General features: G+C 40.8%; 1 protein-coding gene across 8 annotated transcripts in view; it reads left to right on the forward strand.

Moving 5' to 3' along the window:
• malrd1 (MAM and LDL receptor class A domain containing 1) overlaps positions 1-15,673 on the forward strand; it is a 408,484-nt gene that overhangs the window by 162,081 nt on the left and 230,730 nt on the right. For 7 of the 8 annotated variants that reach the window (XM_043690416.1, XM_043690417.1, XM_043690423.1 and 4 more), the window contains 2 exons: positions 2,900-3,113; positions 6,658-6,905. The exons of the other annotated variant lie outside the window; for it this stretch is intronic. In XM_043690416.1, the coding sequence (XP_043546351.1) occupies positions 2,900-3,113; positions 6,658-6,905 (462 nt within the window). The remainder of the gene's footprint in view (positions 1-2,899; positions 3,114-6,657; positions 6,906-15,673) is intronic. 8 annotated transcript variants of the gene reach the window in all.

A 15,673-nucleotide genomic window follows, 5' to 3' on the forward strand; every position in this document is an offset into this window, starting at 1 on the left:
TTTCCTGGGCAATTCCTTTGGAGTATGCTACCATGTGGACTCTGCACAGTCTCCATGAGTATCTCTCATCTCCGCTGAAGTAATGACTGTCAACCTATTGGAATATCTGGGCAAAAGATAACCAGAAGGTGACAAGAAGGGACAGAGCATCTAAACTGAAGAGTGCACCAGCAGGTAAAGCCAGAGTTTCTGGGCAGCACAGTGGCTCGGTGGTTAGCACTGCTGCCTCACAGCACCAGAGTCCTGAGTTTGATTCCTATCTGTCTGTGTGGAGTTTGCACATTCTCCCCATGTCTGTGTGGGTTTCCTCCAAGTCCTCTGGTTTCCTCCCACCGTCCAAAGATGTGCAGGTCGGGTGAATTGGCCATGCAAAATTGCCCACAGTGTTAGGTGCATTAGTCAGGGGTAAATGTAGGGAAATGGGTTTCTCTTCGGAGGGGTGGTGTGGACTTGTTGGGCCGAAGGGCCTGTTTCCACACTGTAGAGAATCTATTTTTTCCAAAATGTTAAAAAGATAGAATTAAAAGTTCTAATTCTGAAGGCATGTAAAATTCTTAATAAATGGATAAAATCAACAACACAAATAGTAATAAATATGTGTGATTTGATAATTTTTCAGAGACATGGATGTTAGACAGACAGAGCTAGAACCAAAATATTAAATGGTCTTCAAGAGACATTTCAGAAGAACAAGAATCAAAGAATATATTGACCTGATATACATTATACTTTAGTGCAGTGATTAAAGATGACCACTGTAAGATGCAAGATCAGTTACAATAGAGGTAAGAAATAGCATAGGGAAGCCATTCGTAACCCCCTAACAGCAGTTACAATGTAGGATGGAGCATATAGGAACAAGTAGGCTTCAGGAACTGAATGACCTATTCCTGTTTCTACAAGAACATAGTAAATGTAGTAGGCCATTCAGTTCCTCTAGCCTGTTCCACCATTCAATGAGATTTTGGTTAATCTGTGATCTAATTCCATATCAAGAGTGTGGTGCTGGAAAAGCGCAGTAGGTCAGGCAGCATCTGAGAAGCAGGAGAATCGATGTTTCGGCAGGAGCCCTTCAATCAGGATTCATCCAGGAATCTCCAACTAGTGAAAATGGTTCATCCTTATCTAACCAGTCTTTTCCTGTTAATATCTTCACCTCTTAACTTCTAAATTCTTAATTCATATAATCTCTCCTTTTAATTTAATCACTGAAGTCTACGTATCATTCCTGTAAACCTATATTGCACTCTCTCTAAGGACGATATTCCTTCCTAAAATGTGGTGCCTAGATTTGCTCATGGGACTCCAGGTGTGGTCTTTCCAGGGGTTTGTATCACTGCAGCATAACCCCTGCATCATTGGTTTGTTTGATTTATTGTTGTCACGTACCAAGATACAGTGAAAAGTGTTTTTTTGCATGCTATATCGGCCGATCATACATCAGGATAGCAGAACAAAGTGCAGAGAAAAGTGTTACAGCCATAGAGAAGGTGCAAAGAGAGAGATCAAAACTAACATTTGAGATCTGTTCAAAAGTCTAATAACAGTGGGGAAGAAGCTGTTTTTGAATCTGTTCATACATGTATTCAAACTTTTATATCTTCTGTCCAATGGAAGAGGGTGGGCCAGGACAGATTGTTAGTGATATAACTCCTCGGAATCTGATGCTCTCATCCATCTCCACTTCAGTACCACTGATACAGACAAGAGCGTGCCCTCCACTCTGCTTCCTGAAGTCAATGACCAGCTCCTTTGTTTTGCTGATGTTGATGGAGGGATTGTTGTCTTCACACTGTGCTGCTAAGTACTCAATCTCCTTCCTGTACTCATTGTTTGAGATCCGACCAACAATGGTGGCGTCATCAGCAAACTTGTAAATGAAGCTGAGGTGAAATATGACAATGCAATCCTGAGTGTATAAGGAGTATAGTAGGGAGCTAAGTACACAGCCTTGTGGGGCACCACTGTTTAGGATTACGGTGGAGGTAGTATCGTCGTTTATTCTCACTGATTGCGGTTTATGGGTTAGGAAGTTGAGGATTCAATTACAGAGAGGGGAGCTAAGACCCAGGTCACAAAGTTTAGAGATGGGTTTGTTTGGAATTCTGGTGTTGGATGTGGAGATGCAGTCAATAAGTAGGAGCCTGATGTAGGTATCCTTGTTACCCAGATGTTCCCAGGATGAGTGTATGGCCAGGGAGACAGCATCTGCTGTGGACCCTTTGCACTGGTGGGCAAATTGCAAAGGATCAAAGGCAATTTGGTAGGCTGGAGTCAATGTGAGCCATGACTAACCTCTCACAACATTTCATAATTATGGAGGTCAGAGCCTCCGGGCAGTAGACATTAGGGAATGCTGCTTGATTTCCTTTGGCACTCGAATGATGGTGATCTTCTTGAAGCAGGTGGGGACTTTAGATCGTGGCAAGGAGAGGTTAAGGATGTCTGTGAATGCTCCCACCAGCTGGTCTGCAGAGGATCTGGATGCATGGCCAGGGATTCCATCCAGACCATGTTCCTTTCCGTGGGTTCACTCTCAAGAGGGCTGATCTAATGTCTGAGGCAGTGGCTGTGGGTGCAGGTGTTGGGATAGATGACATTGTTTCACTGACCTCAGATATCACCAAATACTCATACACTCCTCTTTTAAACAGGTTTTGTGAATATTTTAAGCATCCAAATTCTCAATGAACCCTAAATGTTACCAGCACTTGCTGGAGGTGAGAAAGAGACAAAATACTAGGAACAAGAAAAAAGTACCAGTACCGTTGCCAAAAGTCAAAGGTGGACTCTGCATGTTAAAATAAACACAATGAATTTGATATATGCACATTTCAACTGTCATTATGAATAAGTACTGAATCAAAATAATGACTGACTCCATGTTGAATCCTTACAGGTTTTCTTAAGAGCCATTCGAGGTGTGAGTTATATGGGCGATATTACAGTGGATGACATTTCCTTTGAAAATTGTTCTTCTATTCTGATCCCAGAGAGACAGTGCAACTCTGATGAGTTTTCATGTGCCAACAAGTATTGTATACCTAAAAGTCAGCTGTGTGACTTCAACAATGACTGTGCTGATAATTCTGATGAACATCCAGTTATCTGCAGTGAGTAATCTACAAGCTTGAGTGAACCAAACAGATTTGATCTTCAGTTAATTGTAAGAAGTTAAATTTACTGGCTTTCCAGATGTTCTTCCTTTGATAACTCTGCTACAGGGAGGATTTCTTGTTTTGTTTTATGCCTTGTGAATAGAACAAAAATAATCTGTATCAAATGACAAGATTTTGTTCACAATATTGGCCTGAAGTCAAATAACAGTGATCACTATATATGTGTTCAGCTAGCACTTACACCTCTAGCTGCACATACTTCTTAGCGCCGTAGGGATCACAGGGTAGGGAGGAAGTGAGAGCAGAGAACTGATTTAGATGACCAGCCACAATCATATTGAATGGTGGAGCAGCATCAAAGAGCAGAAAGGCCTACTCCTGCTCCTATGTTAAATATTTTTATGTTTATAGAAATGATGATTTTGTTCATCTTTCAGCTCCTGTGTGTTTAACTAAGCCAATGTTGATTTATAATCTGATCACTTCCATTCAATCACTAAAGGTAATTGTGTGCAGAGCCCAGTCGAAACAATTGCTAACATTGGTGTTTATATCAACTGGAGTAGCAAGCATTTGATACAGGCCCAAGTTAGTTTAGCTTGCATTAATGTTTGATTTCTTACAGATTGGGAGTTCAACTATTCTATACAAAGTTGAGTCTGAGACAAGTGTAAGTCTGAGGAAAGTGCTGAAGTTAGTTTACTTTAGTCGAGATTTACATTTGAATTCACCTTGTCGGACCTGCTTGGTGGCTTAGGTATCTTGAGCCGAGACATAGAAAGTTGTACCAAGCACTAAACACCTCTGTTTTTGTTTGAGCACCATGTAGATGGTGGCACAGAAGTTTCACTTTATTTTTGAGATACAAATATTTATTTCTGAAAAGCCATTTCTATTTCACAATTACGGTGACAAGGTCTTTGAATTCTGTTTGGCATAACATTGATTGGGTCTCCCAATTTAACAATGAATCTTGTTTATTAAACTTCATAATTAGAAAGTAAGAAGAGGAAGACTTGTATTTATATAACACTTTTCATAAGCAGCAGATGTTTCAAGGTGCTTTACAGCTGATGAAGGAGTGTCAAGAAGTAGTCACCATTGAAGATGATGCCAACAACAGGGTCCCGCAAACTGAAATGTTAACACAACCAGAAAACGTTATTTTTGGTAACGTTTTTGATATATAAAGATTGGCCTGGCAATTAGGGATATATCCCCTGTTATCCTTTGAAATTGTGCCATGTGATCTTTATATTCGTATAGCAGATAGATAGAGTCTTAGTTTAACATCTCTTCTAAATTCGTAAGTTAGAAAGCGAAGAAAATGCTGTGTAGAGCATTAATATTCACCACATTGTGTTAACATAATGTATTACAATTACATAATTCCTCCTTGAGGATTTTTACCTGACTGCTTGATGTTCTGTTAATACAAGGGTAAAAAAACAGATTTCTTTAATTTATGTGTTGCCATCTCACAGAGGGTTCAGTCCAATCAACATACAACAACCTGCTTTGAAAACTCAGCTTGCACTTTGACAGCTAGTACCAAGTCCATCTCAGCAACTGAGCCTACCAACAATATTACAAATAAAATAACCCATGACATTCTTAAAGAAAAGTTTTATTTACTCTATCTCATAATGTTAATGGATAATTTTTAAAAATCCAGGATTTGGGTCTGGATCCAAATTTATATCTTTGCCAAAAACTGATGCGTTTTATATTGGGCCAATATGTGCACCAAATGATGTTGAACTTAAACATTATTTATACAGAAATAGGATGTGCAAATGTGGTTTAATTCTTTTAGGCAATTTTTTCTCCTCCAACACTGACTGGATCTAATATGTGAGAAAAATATTTGGGGAGATCTTTGAAAATCCTCTTAAAAAATAAAGTAGTCATTTGATACTGCAAAACACTTTATTGACAGCATTCCTCTAATTTCATTATTGCCATAATTAATGAGCAAATACACATATAGTAAAAAGAAAGACAGACTTGCATTGAAATAGCACCTCTCATGGCATCAGGATGCCCCAAAATGTTTGGAGTATGATGAACTGAAAAGCATAGACAAAAAAATCTGGAGTAGATGCAAGGATGTGCCAAATGTGAACATTGACTACTGGCATCACCAGACTTACCAGTGCTAGTGAGTTTGAGTGAGTCAAAATCTCAAACATATGTTTTAAGTTCAGATGCATTATTATTACTTTAGTGAATAATATGAACCATTGTAAAAGGAACAACGAAGAGATCTAGAGTACCATTAACAGTACACAACCCTTACTATTACTCATCATATTACATGACCTCTTTGTGCCATTGAGTACTTTAAGGTAGAGTTAGATGGACCTCCATGTCCAACTTGGTCAAGTGGGATAGAGGAAAATGACTTGATAGTCAAATGAGAAGAGACTTGTCTTAAAGTGTATTTATTGCATGATCGCAAATAGATACAAGGTACACTGATGTGATAGACAGAGATGATAAGCATACTCAAATTGTTGGTCTTACTTTTCAAGCTCCTAGGCTATCCTTCCACCAAGCCCCTTATCATGATTGTGGATGGTGGTTAAAGCACTCCTCGGCATTAAATTTTTCATAACTGTACACTCTTATTTCTCAGTAGCACAGAAGATGGCAAAGGTTAGCTTCATAACTTCAATTAGGAGTATGTAAAAATGCCCTGAAACCAAGCCAGGATCCAAATACAATGGGTCTTCATCATTGCTGCCAGTGTCTGTGAGTCCAGTATCAGTAGAATATTCACCAATTCCAGACGAGGTCAGAAAGTGTATGCAAAAAGGAAGTCTGATATTCTAGGAGAGAAAATATTTACTAATCTGTTGATGAGTAAACATACAGCAGACATGGGACTTGCGCAGTCAAGGCCTGAATAGTTTGGACAATTTCTAATAGTCCCTCTGACATTGTAATACAGGTCAATAGAAGTTGACTTTATATTTTGTGTGGGCCCATGGTGTCATCAACAGAGTGGAAGCCCACTCCCACTGCCTTTTTCCCACAGCCCTATTTCAGGTGGGTGCCCAACCTGATTTTGAAATTTTAACAATGTAACATTCCTTGCTCAGAATGTCTGTGTAGGTCAGAGGTGGATGTTCCCAGTGGGTAAAGTCTGGGTTCTCACATCTGAATTTTGACTTGCAAATCTTTAGATCCTAAGTGTTTATCTTGTGCTATCTGTGCTACTACAGTCAGATGAAGAATGACTACAGAAGGCTTGGATAAAACAAAAAAGATGTGAGGATGGATGAGAAGCTGGCATTTCTTTGATTAGCTTTGAGGCTCAGGGAGCACTCATGCAGAATTTTACCTGAGGACATTAAAGTGGAGCTGAAACCTGGAGCTTCTGCCTTAGAGTTAGGAATGCTACCACAATGTCATAAGACTTCCATAGTATAAATTAGGACAAGATATTAAAAATGACGTTGTATTAACATCTCCATATTCAGATAAAAACAGAAAAGCTATTTGAAAAATTGAATGAGACTTTTTCAATTTGCAGGTACAATTTTGGAGCATTGTGATTTTGAATTTGATCTTTGCTCCTGGAGACAGTGGAGAAATGATAACTTTGACTGGATTCTCAAAGTGGGAAGTACGCCAACATTAGGTACTTGTCCAACAACTGATCACACTCTAAGAAATCCAACTGGTCATTATATTTATATTGAAAGCCCATTCTCGCCGCTACCTGGACATGCAGCAAGGATTTCTGGTCCATCGATTAGTAAGAGAAGCAAAGACTGCAAGGTATGAAGGGTTTTATTGTCCAAACACAATTCTTGTAAGATAGAATTCATTTCTTCATAAAAACATTGTAACATTTATAGCAATGAACATTTAGAAAAAATTCAATTTACAAAGTTAATGTCAGTGAGATTAGTTCTTAATTCATTGAATATGGGTGATGCTGGCTAGCCAGCATTTATTATCCATCCCTAATGGTTCAGAGGCATGTTAAGAGTCAAGTGCATTGCTGTGAGACTGCAGTCATTCATAGGCTTCCCTAATTAAGGATGACAGATTTCCTTTCTGAAAGGACATGAGTGAACCAGATGGGTTATTCTGACATTGGTTACATGATCATCATGAGGCTAGCTTTGTTCCCTTCCAGATTTTAATTTAATTCAAATGTCGTCATGTGCTACAGTGAGATTTCAACCCATGAGCCATAACAGTAACCTAGGCTTCTGGATTATTAGTCTAGTAAAGAGGAACCTCGATAATCCAAATGAGATGGGTGGGCATTATTTCGTTTGGATAATTGATTATTCGATTAATCGATTCAATGCCTCTCCTCTGGGCCTTGGAGTTTTCTATTAAGTCTGCTCCCCATTCAGGAGACTAGCAGCAGCACAGTGCCGTGAGCCCTCACCCGACCCCAACCCTGCCCACCCCCAAACAACACCACTGCCCAACCCCCAAACCTCATTCAACACCACCTGTCCGCCCCAACAATACCCTTGCAACCCCCTTCTGCCCCCACCCCCACCGGACAATGTCGGAGAGATTATCTGGGGAAGGGGGGGGGGGGTGGGGTTAGGGTACAGGCCTGTGTAGAACTCCAGGGCAAGTGTGGAAAGAGAGAGAGAGAGAGGGTGGGAGGTCAGTCATTTAGAGACAGTGCCTGCGCTCCCATCAGTCCAGGACTGTTCTCGGCAGCACTCTTAATCACTGTAAACAAAACAAAAGACGCGATCAGTGTTGGACACACGTCTTTGATGTAATATTTCTGTCAGGACCTTTAGATCTCCTTCGGATATTCCGATTTTCGGATAATTGGTATTTGGATAATCGAGGTTCCCCTGTACATCTCAGCTATGCCATCACTTTCCCTTGCCTGACATTGGTGCAAATCCGTTTATGTTAATATGAATCAATATGTGGAAGGTACAGCATATTTTTTTCCATGATCTTTCTCCTGCTGCTATTATACTCCTGCTCCTCGGATGCTGCCTGAACTGCTGTGCTTTCCCAGCACCACTGATCCATTGCTGCTAGTATACTCCTGCCAAACCTCTGCAAAGGAATATCAGTTAAGGCTGAAATATTTCACTATGCTACTTTGAAGCCATTGGGCTGGATTGAGAATCCCGCAAATATAGAGGTGTAGGAATTTGTACCGAGCAATTATACATCTGTTCATATCAAAAACCTGCTTCTAACTGGGCTTGTACATTTGGCATGACTAACACAATAATCTAAAGTCTGGCTTTTGGCAAGACAGAGAACAACTTCACTGAGCAAAAATGCAGGGATTGTATGGAATCACAAGTCCTGCCCCTGAAAGTAGACTCCCTTAATTTCCTGAGGATAGACCATTGTTTAGACATATGTGATTCCCAGAGGCACCTGGTTGTTTAAATGACCTCCATTGAAATTGGATTTTAGTGTCACTGGCTACAAACTGAGTGTGGAGATTAAACCAGATAAAATCAGATTGGTTCTCACTGTATTTCTTTTCGATACTGTCAAACATCTTGCTGTTTTGGAGCAGTAGTGATGCAGGATACTCAATGAGCTGGCAATGTAGGTGAAAGGGGAAGCATGATGGATATGGGTAGGTATAATGTTGGCTAGGGTTACTTAGGATCTGGCGAGGTTTGAGAAGATTTGTAGCTCAGGTTGAGGTTCTGGATCCATACTCAGGGTCTATGGAATGGGAAGAGGGCATTAGGTTTCATTGGCTGTTATGGATGGGGCATGAAGTGTGTGCCAGGGGAGTGAAGGCTTTGAAGGGTGAGTAAGAGAAAATGCTTTATATTACCTCTATTTTTGGGGAGATAACCTCTGGTCATCTGGTCCTTTCTTATTTGGTCCCTGGACATTTTTCATGGAGGTAACATACCCTTTAGGATCAGGAGAAGGCATGAACAGGCATAAGCAGACCATAAACTCACTCAAACTTGAAACAGTCTCACAGAGTCTGAGAGATGTACAGCACAGAACCAGACCTTTGGGTCCAACTCATCCATACCAACCAGATATCCTAAATTAATCTAGTCCCATTTGCCAGCATTTGGCCAATATCCCTCTAAATCCTTCTGATTCATAAACCAATCCAGATGCCTTTTAAATATTGTAATTGTACCAGCCTCCACCACTTCCTCTGGCAGTGCATTCCATACACGGACCACCCTCTGGGTGAAAAAGTTGCCCCTTAGCTCCCCTTTAAATCTTTCCCCTCTCACCTTAAACCTATGCCCTCTAGTTTTTGACTGTCCCACCCCGGGGAAAAGACCTTGACGATTCACCCTATCCGTGCCCCTTATGATTTTATAAACCTGTATAAGGTCATCCCTTAGCCTTCAATGCTCCAGGAAAAATAGCCCTTCTCACTATTGCTCAAACCCTCCAACCCTGGCAACATCCTTGTCAATCATTTCTGGACCCTTTCAAGTTTCACAACATCCTTCCTCTAGCAGGGAGACTGCGAAGAAACTGTTTAAAAAAAATCAGTTTAAAAAAAGAGTGAAAGAAGTGTGATTTTGTAATATAGAGAAAGGAGTCATGTCCATCAGGAAAGGAAATCTGTCATCCTTATCTGGACAGGCCTACATGTGACTCCATTCTGGATCAGTGGTGCTGGAAGAGCACAGCAGTTCAGGCAGTTCAGGCAGTTCAGCTGGTTCCCCCACCTCATCCTAGTTTCAAACTTCCAGCTCAGCACTGTCCCCATGACTTGTCCGGACTTGTCCGACCTGCCTAGCTCCTTTTCCCCAGCACCACTGATCCAGAATCTGGTTTCCAGCATCTGCAGTCATTGTTTTTACCTACATGTGACTCCAGACTCACAGGAATGTACTTCAATCTTAATAACCCTCTGAACAATTATGGATGGGCAATAAATGTTGGTCTGGTCTAGATCAGTAACATCCAATGAATTTTTAAAAATCCCACTGTTATTAACTATGAAGACTTGAATTTTATAAATGTGCATTGATGTACAGATAAATGTACATCTTGAAGTACAGTTTCATCTGCTTATCAAATGGAAATATTTGTTGACGTAAGGTTTTTAATACATGAGTGGAAGGTTGATGAAAATAAGAAATGTTTGTTTACATAATTGATGTGTTTTTGCAATTTCACCGTATTAGATGTTTATTTTCTGTCATCAAGAGTTTATTTTTCCCTAATAGTGACATAACTTGTAATTTTAGATTTGTAATTTTATTTTTGGCCATGATGCCTTTCCTCGATATAATTTGATTTGGCATGGCACTAATGTAGGGGTTAATAGGCCCTAGGGAGACAGGGTATGAGCAACCATCTGGGGTATATATGAGAATACAGTAATATAGGCATTATGTGTAGTTTTGGTCTCCTGATCAGAGGAAGGGTGTTCTGTCTATGGAGAGAATGCAGTGAAAGTTTACCAGACTGAATGCTGAGATGGCAAGATTGACCTATGAAGAGAGATAGGATCGGTTGGGATCATATTCAGTGGAGTTGGGAAGAGTGAGGGAGGATCTCACCGAAACCTAGAAAGTTCTAAAAGGATTGGATAGGGTAAACACAGGATGAATGTTCCTGAATACCAGGGAATTCAGATCTACGGGTCACAGTTTAAGGATACAGGGTAGGCCATTCATCAGGACCAAGATGAGGTGAAATGATTTCACCCAGAGAGTGGTGAGTGTGTGACATTTTTATCACAGAAGGTGGTTGAAGCAAAACATTGAATATTTTTAAGAAGAAGAAGATAAATATAGCTCTTATGGTTAAAGGGAGAAAGTGGGAGCAGGGTACTGAGTTGGATGATCAGGCATGATCATATTGATTGGTAGAGCATGTTTGAAGGGCCAAATGGCCATCCCTCCTCCTGTTTGCTATGTTTCTTTGTTCCTATGGAGTGAGAGGGGCCATTGAAATGGCTGTAACCATCAACCAACATAGCTTGGCATGATAGAGAATGAGGGGGTGAGAGCATGAGGGATGTTCCCAGTTTTAATGTTTGGTTTTAAACTTTTCTTCCAGTGTTGGAATCCCCAGGCAGGCATTTCATCCAGCTTGACTTGGGAGTGAGCCAGTTTCTTAGGCTTTCTGAGTCAGACAAGGGAGGCGCGGTAGTAGTTTGGCGCACCGACCTCTACACCGCTGAGGCCAAACGCCAGCTCGCAGATACCTTTCATCCAGCTTGACTTGGGAGTGAGCCAGTTTCTTAGGCTTTCTGAGTCAGCTGACCAACTCCTATTCTAGCCCAGCCCATATCCCCAAGAAATTTGAGTCAAGATTTGTCAAATTTAGGTTCACAAAGATGTGTTTTCACCCAACTCTGAGCCCCAACCCAAGAATAAAGAGCAAAAATATCAGTGGTAACACTGCTAGTGAAATTATGGAAATCTGGTATTAGAAACTATATGTGTTCAGATATGTTATGTCTGTTCTTGATGTATGTATGAGATTGAAAATAGTTTACTTTGATAAGCTGCAAATTTATTTTGACTTGAGCACTCAAGGTGGAAACATTAAAAATACCACTTCAAAGAAATATTCAAAGGTGGAAGGTCTGATAGCTCTTGGCTTCTTCCTCAACCAGAGGCCTGAACAATCCCCATCCTCCACCACTCTCCTCTGTTTGGCTGAACTTGTTCTCTCACTGAACAATTTCTCCTTTAATTCATCTCACTTCTGCAAAGTTAAAGGAGTAGTTATGGTCATCCGCTGGGTCCCAGTTATGCCTGCCTCTTCATAGGGTATGTGGAACAATCCTTGTTCCAGTCCTAGACTGGCCCCCTCCCACAATCCTTTGTTCAGTACATCACTGACTGTTTCAGTGTCACTTCATGCTCCTGCCTGGACCCTGAAAAAATTGTTCATTTTGCCTCCAATTTCCATCCCTTTCACATCATACATTTCCGACACTTCCCTTTTTTTCCTTGACCTCTCTGTCTCCATTTCAGGGAATAAACTGTCCACCGCCATCCACTACAAAGCTACTGACTCCCACAGCTATCTTCACTACAGCTCTTCCTACCCCATGTCCTGCAAGGATTCCATCCCGTTATACCAGTTCATTCGTCTATTCCTATCTGTTTGGATGATGCCACTTTCTAAGACATCACTGCTGACATGGCTTGCTTCTTCCATGACTGTGATTTCCCACACACTGTGATTGACAGGGCCCTCAACCACATCTGACCTATCACCCAAGGATCCATGTTTGCCCTTCCCATCACTCTCAACAACATGATCGGATTTGCCTTGTCCACACTTTTCATCCCACCAGTTGGTCAGCTGATTCAAAAAGAGCCCAAGAAGCAGTCCTGTTCCCAAGGCAAGCTGGAGGGAATGCCTGCCTGGGGATTCCAACATGGTCAGAAAAGTTTAAAATCAAAAATTAAAACTGGGAACATTCAAAGGATCATTCTCCAGCAGAACTCCACCACCAAATACATCTTCCCCTCAATCTGCATTTCACAGGGATTGTTCCTTCCAGGACACCCTCATCCATTCTTTGGCTGCCAAAACCCCTTCCTTGCTTCCAACAAGCTCCTTCTCATGTAACTGCAGAAGATGCAATGCTTGCCCTTTCACCACCTCCCTGCTCACCATCCAAGAGCCTAAACTGTCTTTCCAGGTGAAGCAGCAATCCACCTGCACCTCCTCGAATCTTATGTGTTGTATTGACTGCACCCAATGTTGCCTACTCTACATTGGAGAGACCAAACATAGACTGGGTGACTGCTTTATAGAACACCTCCAGTCCATGCGCACCTTCCTGCAACCGGTCATTTTAACACAGCGTCCTGCTCACATTCCCATATGTCTGTCCTTGGCATGCTGCAATGCTCCATGGAATCACTGCGCAAACTGGAGGAACAACATCTCATCTTCAGACTAGACATTTTACAACCTTCTGAACTTAATATTGCTTTCAGCACCTTCAGATTGTGAGCCAATTCCTTCCCTTTCTTTCAGCATTGTTAATTACATTCTCTGTCACCATGTCGTCTCTCCTCACCAGACTCGAGACATTAATCCTACCACCTTCCCACAGATGGTACCAGACCTGCTGAATTTCACCAGCAATTTCTGCTCTTGTTACATTCCTAAAGCAGGGATTTAATAACTTCTCATCACATTTGAAAAGAAACGCTGTCATGTGCATCTTTAATCCATTCCACACTTGTTCGAAAAAGTGTTCATAATTTTCAATTTTCTCAAAACATAAAACTATAACCTAAAATCACACACACTTCACTTTCCATTACATTCATCATTCTTCTTTTAAAAACATCAATCTGAAACAAATCACCTGTGGGAAAAGGGGTTACTTTCTCATGTCTAGTTTTCTAAACAACAAACCACTGTGGTCTCCAACTCAAAATATTAAACAGAGAGTACCTCCAGGGATGTTCGGTCATACAATTTTGCGACTTGCTGCAGGAAGCCACCTTTATGCTTTAATGTTTCAATTCCTTGTCCACCATCAGAATTGCAGATCAAAGATCTTCTTGGTCTCCAGATCTGCTACACTATAGCTCTTTTGCCAATAATCTTGAATCGGTATCTGCTGGTTAGCAAATATTTACATTCAGAAATAATATTCTTCCCGATTTTGTACATCACTTAACTGTAACTTCCTCCATTAGCAGTATAGCAACCCCAGATTTTCTCATTCCACACACTCCTTCCCCAATATAACTAAAGTTTCATATTACTGGGGCTGCTTGGATTGAAATAAAATCATGTGCAATTGTCCTTCCTGGTCTGCCACAGTCATGTGACTTTGACCACAAGACACACATACTGCAGGAAGCCATCTTACTGCTAATCATAAATTCATTTTGACCAAACCACTGTTTAAGAGTTGAGAATGAGTGTGCAGCAAAGCACAGCTACTGACAGATCAATCAGGAATGTTCAAAGCTATGAGAGCTGCCAAAGGCAGCTGAAATAAACTACATCAAAGAAACACAAGTGAGAGAAAATAACTGCAGCTATTCCACCCCCAACTCTGGTTGGAATGAAAGATGATATTAAGCAAAACGGGCAGTTTTTCCACACACAAAGGAGTAATTATGAAATAGCAACTGTTTAGCAAGCCAGAGAAGTTAGAAATTTTGTATATTTTGAAAGGCATATGTGGAACTATAAGTGAACGTACCTTATGAATGATATGTGTTCAATATTTAGGGTCCAAAGTCAAAGGGAGCCCATTGATTAATATATGACCTCATTAATTTAGTTTGCAGAACCCTACATAATTTGCACAACTGAAGGAACTATTTGAAAACAGAATTATATTTTTGGACAGGTGATCCTGCATTGAGAGCATATCCCCTCAGAGTTAAGAAGCTCTGTCTTAGGAAATATAGGAGGAATGATTAGTATGTTTGCAGATGACACCAAAATTGATGGTGTAGTGGACACTGAAACAGGTTATTTCAGAGTACAAAAATTCTTTGATCAATTCGTCCAATGGGCTGAGGAGTGACCGATGATGTTTAATTTAGCTAAGTGTGAGGTGTTGTATTTTTGTTAGATAAACCAAAGCAGACCTTATAAACTTAATGGTAGGGTTCTGGGAATGTTGCTGAGCAAAGAGACCTTGGGGTGCAGGTTCATTGTTCCTTGAAGGTGGAGTTGCAGGTAGACAAGGTAGTGAAGAAGACATTTGGTACGCTTGCCTTTATTGGTCAGTGCATTGAATATAAGAGTTGGACTACCATGTTACAACTGTACTGGACAGTGATTTGGCCACTTTTGGAATATTGCATTCAATACTGGTCTCTTTGCTATAAGAAAGATGCTGTTGAACTTAAAAGGCTGCAGGAAAGATTTTTAAGAATATAGGTGGGGTTGGAGGGTTTGAGCCATAGAGAGAGGCTGAATAGCCTGGGGCTATCTTTCCTGGAGCATCAGAGGCTGAGGGGTGACCATGTGGAGGATAATAAAATCATGAAAGGGGTGGATAGGGTGAATAGCCAAGGTCTTTTTTTCCCCAGATTAGTGGACCCCATAACTGGAAGGCATAGATTTAGGGTAAAAAGGGTAAGATTTAAAAGGGACCTGAGGGGCAACATTTTCATGCAGAGAGTGATGAGTGTATGGAATGAGCTGACAGAGCAAGTGGAGGAGGCAGGTGGAATAACAACATTTAAAAGCCATGATGTGGAGATCCGATGTTGGACTGGGGTGGACAAAGTTAAAAGTCACACAACACCAGATTATAGTCCAACAGGTTTATTTGTAAGCACTAGCTTTTGGAGCACTGATCCTTCATCAGGTAGTTGTGGAGTATAAGATCATAGGACACAGAATTCATAGCCATAAATTCTGTGTTTTATGATCTTATAATCTACAACCACCTGATAAGACAGCAGTGATCCACAAGCTAGTGCTTCCAAATAAAACTGTTGAACTATAACCTGGTGTTGTGTGATTTTTAACTTCAACATTTAAAAGGCATTTGGACGGGTACATGAATAGGAAAAGTTTAGAGGAATTTCAGCCAAAAGCTGGCAAATGGGACTAGATTAATTTTGCATATCTGTTTAGCATGGACAAGT

This window comes from Chiloscyllium plagiosum, chromosome 5, assembly GCF_004010195.1.
Source record: "Chiloscyllium plagiosum isolate BGI_BamShark_2017 chromosome 5, ASM401019v2, whole genome shotgun sequence".
Taxonomy (NCBI): Eukaryota; Metazoa; Chordata; class Chondrichthyes; order Orectolobiformes; family Hemiscylliidae; genus Chiloscyllium; species Chiloscyllium plagiosum.